This window comes from Beta vulgaris, chromosome 8 (genome assembly GCF_026745355.1).
Source record: "Beta vulgaris subsp. vulgaris cultivar EL10 chromosome 8, EL10.2, whole genome shotgun sequence".
In the NCBI taxonomy this organism is placed as follows: Eukaryota; Viridiplantae; Streptophyta; class Magnoliopsida; order Caryophyllales; family Amaranthaceae; genus Beta; species Beta vulgaris.
This window is the reverse complement of record NC_079209.1, coordinates 39,638,460-39,641,218: the sequence shown is the minus strand read 5'-3', so window position 1 is coordinate 39,641,218 and position 2,759 is coordinate 39,638,460. Positions and strand designations below refer to the sequence as shown.

The window sequence follows — 2,759 nt, the reverse complement described above, 5'->3', positions numbered from 1 at the left end:
TTGAATTAAAAAAAAGCCAAAGTAGAAAGATACGTCAAAAAACATACAAAAGCAAGAGGAATATCATTAGAATAGACTACTGAACATTTTTATACTAAGAGAAAAAGAAAGCATAAGCTCTAACGATTGTCGCTAATCTGTAATGACAGTCAACGATAGTAGATTGGTGGATCCATATCCACCCGCGGTTTTTACCCACCTTCATTGGGGTTTTCCGCGTCATCATCTTTGTGTGTTGATCCCTTTGATCCCCCTTTTTCGCATTCATTCCTTGCATTGACATATACATAATCTGGTTAGAGTGTCCCTAACTTTAATTCTGTCGTAAGAGGCAAATTTTAGCATAAACAGTTTGGCGCCCACAGTGGGGCATAACCAGATCAACTACTGTCCAAAATCCATCAAATGGGAGAAACACCAAGTCTCGATGATATGCAGAGGCTATACGACCAAATGAGGGAAGAGATGCTCGAAATGAAGCAAGCTAATGAGCAACTAGCCACTGACTTCTCATCGTCGCAAGAAAAGATTCAAATCCTGCAAAAGGAGCTGGCGTCATCCAAAGCCTCAAAGGTTCGACGTCGTGCCAATATGAACGACATTCCTCTTATGCAAAATCTTTCTGATTCAGATAATGCAGAATCCAAAGATGACACAGAGCTCGAAGACGAAGAACCCTCCAATGACGAAGAAAAGAATCCTGGTGGGGGAAAGCAGATCCCATGGTGAAGGGCATGATCCTGATCGAAAGGCAGAATAGGCGTCTCGTGAAGCTTATGTCCCAGCTCCCTGGAGCTCCAACACCAAGCATCGTAGAGCATCCTGACGGTTATGCAGAATCTCCGTTCGTAGAGAGGATCCGAAAGCCATACTCCCCAAGAAGCTGAATTTGCCCATCCTTGTCGCTAATTATGATGGTTCGACTGATCCAGGTGAGCATGTCTCCCAGTACAAGCAGCGGATGTGGCAAGCGTCAAACCCTTGGCACCTAGTGGAAGCCGGTATGTGCAAGTCTTTCGGAGCCACGCTCACCGGTCCTTCCCTCAAATGGCTTGGATCCCTGAAGCCCGGTAGCATTGGCAATTTTTCCACCCTCGTCAACAACTTCTACGAGAAATTTGAAGGCAGTCGCAGACTGGAAAAGCAGACGAGCGACCTATATGGCATCGTTCAAGGACCAAAAGAATCTGTTCGCGATTATTATAATCGCTTTAACAAAGAGATGATTAGCATTAAGGATCTTGATACTAAAATTGCTATTGAATGTTTCAGGAAAGGTCTAATTCTGCGACCAAAACTCTACAACCGTCTGACGAAGTATCCATGTCAAACGTTCGAGGAAGTCAAATCACGAGCATTAGCACAGATGAGGCTGGAGGAAGATGATGCCATCCTCAATACCATATCAACGCGTCGTGCGCCAGAAAATCCTAATGACCCGAAGGCTTTCGTCCCCAAGAAGAATAACTGGCGAAATCATCCATACAGTCGTTCAAATTAGGTAAACAATGTTACTGACGTTGTCAATGATGCAAGTAATGGCGCGAGGACGGAGTCACCATCCTTCCCAGATCTCGACTCTTATGGATTCTCCGTCGATGTCGGAGGCGTCGTAAATGACTTAACCAAAATCGGGGCACCCGTCCGTTGGCCAAGGAAAAGTGACCGACTAGAGGCGCAAACGATCAAACGAAGTGGTGTCGGTTCCATCATGATCACGACCGTAAGACGGGGGAGTGCATTGCATTGCGACGGAAGGTCGCATTCATACTCAATAAGGGACATCTCAAGGATCTCCTAAGCGACAAAGGCCAAGCATCCTTTGAGAGAAACCCTGAACAGTCCGTCCCGTCTGCATCACCGACGCACGTAAAGGTAATTAATGTAATTTGTGGTGGATCTGACGTGTGTGGAGTAATATACTCCGCAGCCAAAAGGCTAGCAAGAGAGGGCACCCCCTCGTCCGCCGTTTTTAAATCTTGCAGGTCGACAGAAGAATGAAAATTGGAAGCAATGGCAATTACCTTCGACGACGATGAGTATGCGACGTAAGCACCATGATGGACTAGTCATATCCTTGACTGTCAGTAATTGCCTGTTGAACGAGTTATTGGTCGATGGGGGCAGCTCGGCTATTATCATATTCAAAAGCGCCCTCGAAGGTATGGGATTGTGTGATACAGATATTACTTAAAAATCTACTGTTTTAGCTGGTTTCAGCGGAGAAACACAACACATTGTCGGAGAGATCACGTTGCCAACGTTAGCCAAAGGCGTCAACTTGTCGAACAGATTAAACGTCGTGGATTGCCCGTCAGGATATAACATCATCCTCGGGACCCCATGGATATACAAGATGAAGGCCGTCCCGTCGACTTATCATTAGACGTTGAAGTTCCCAACTAAGTGGGGCGACCAAGAAATAAAGGGCGAGCAGAAATCCGCAAGAGAATGTTATAGCTCGTCGCTCAAACCTCCAAAGGTAGCCATCTAGCAATTAAAGGGTGGATCAGAGCCCGATGCACCCAGTGAGAAGGACGTGGATGAAGTGATGCTCGATCCGTCCATCGTCGATCATGTCGTTCGAATCGGAGTGACGCTGTCGCAGGAAATACGAGGTCAGTTAATTGATTTTTTAAAGGCTAATTAAGATTGTTTTGCTTGGTCCCATGAATATATGACAGGAATCAGTCCCGACGTCATAACACATAAACTCAACGTCGATCCCGACTACAAGCCGGTAAAGCAAAAAAGACGCC

General features: G+C 45.9%; 1 protein-coding gene across 1 annotated transcript; it reads left to right on the top strand.

The window, feature by feature from the left end:
- The first annotated feature begins 405 nt into the window (after positions 1-405).
- Positions 406-1,501, top strand: LOC125492780 (uncharacterized). Its single transcript, XM_048635501.1, has 2 exons — positions 406-703; positions 933-1,501. Exons 1-2 carry the CDS (start codon positions 406-408, stop codon positions 1,499-1,501), a joined length of 867 nt encoding a protein of 288 aa, XP_048491458.1.
- Positions 1,502-2,759: the final 1,258 nt, after the last annotated feature.

Coding starts and splice junctions, on each gene's coding strand:
- LOC125492780 (XM_048635501.1), top strand. CDS start 406: ATGGGAGAAACACCAAGTCTCGATGATATGCAGAGGCTATACGACCAA. Junction 704..932: donor TGACGAAGAAAAGAATCCTG/GTGGGGGAAAGC, acceptor CGACTGATCCAG/GTGAGCATGTCTCCCAGTAC.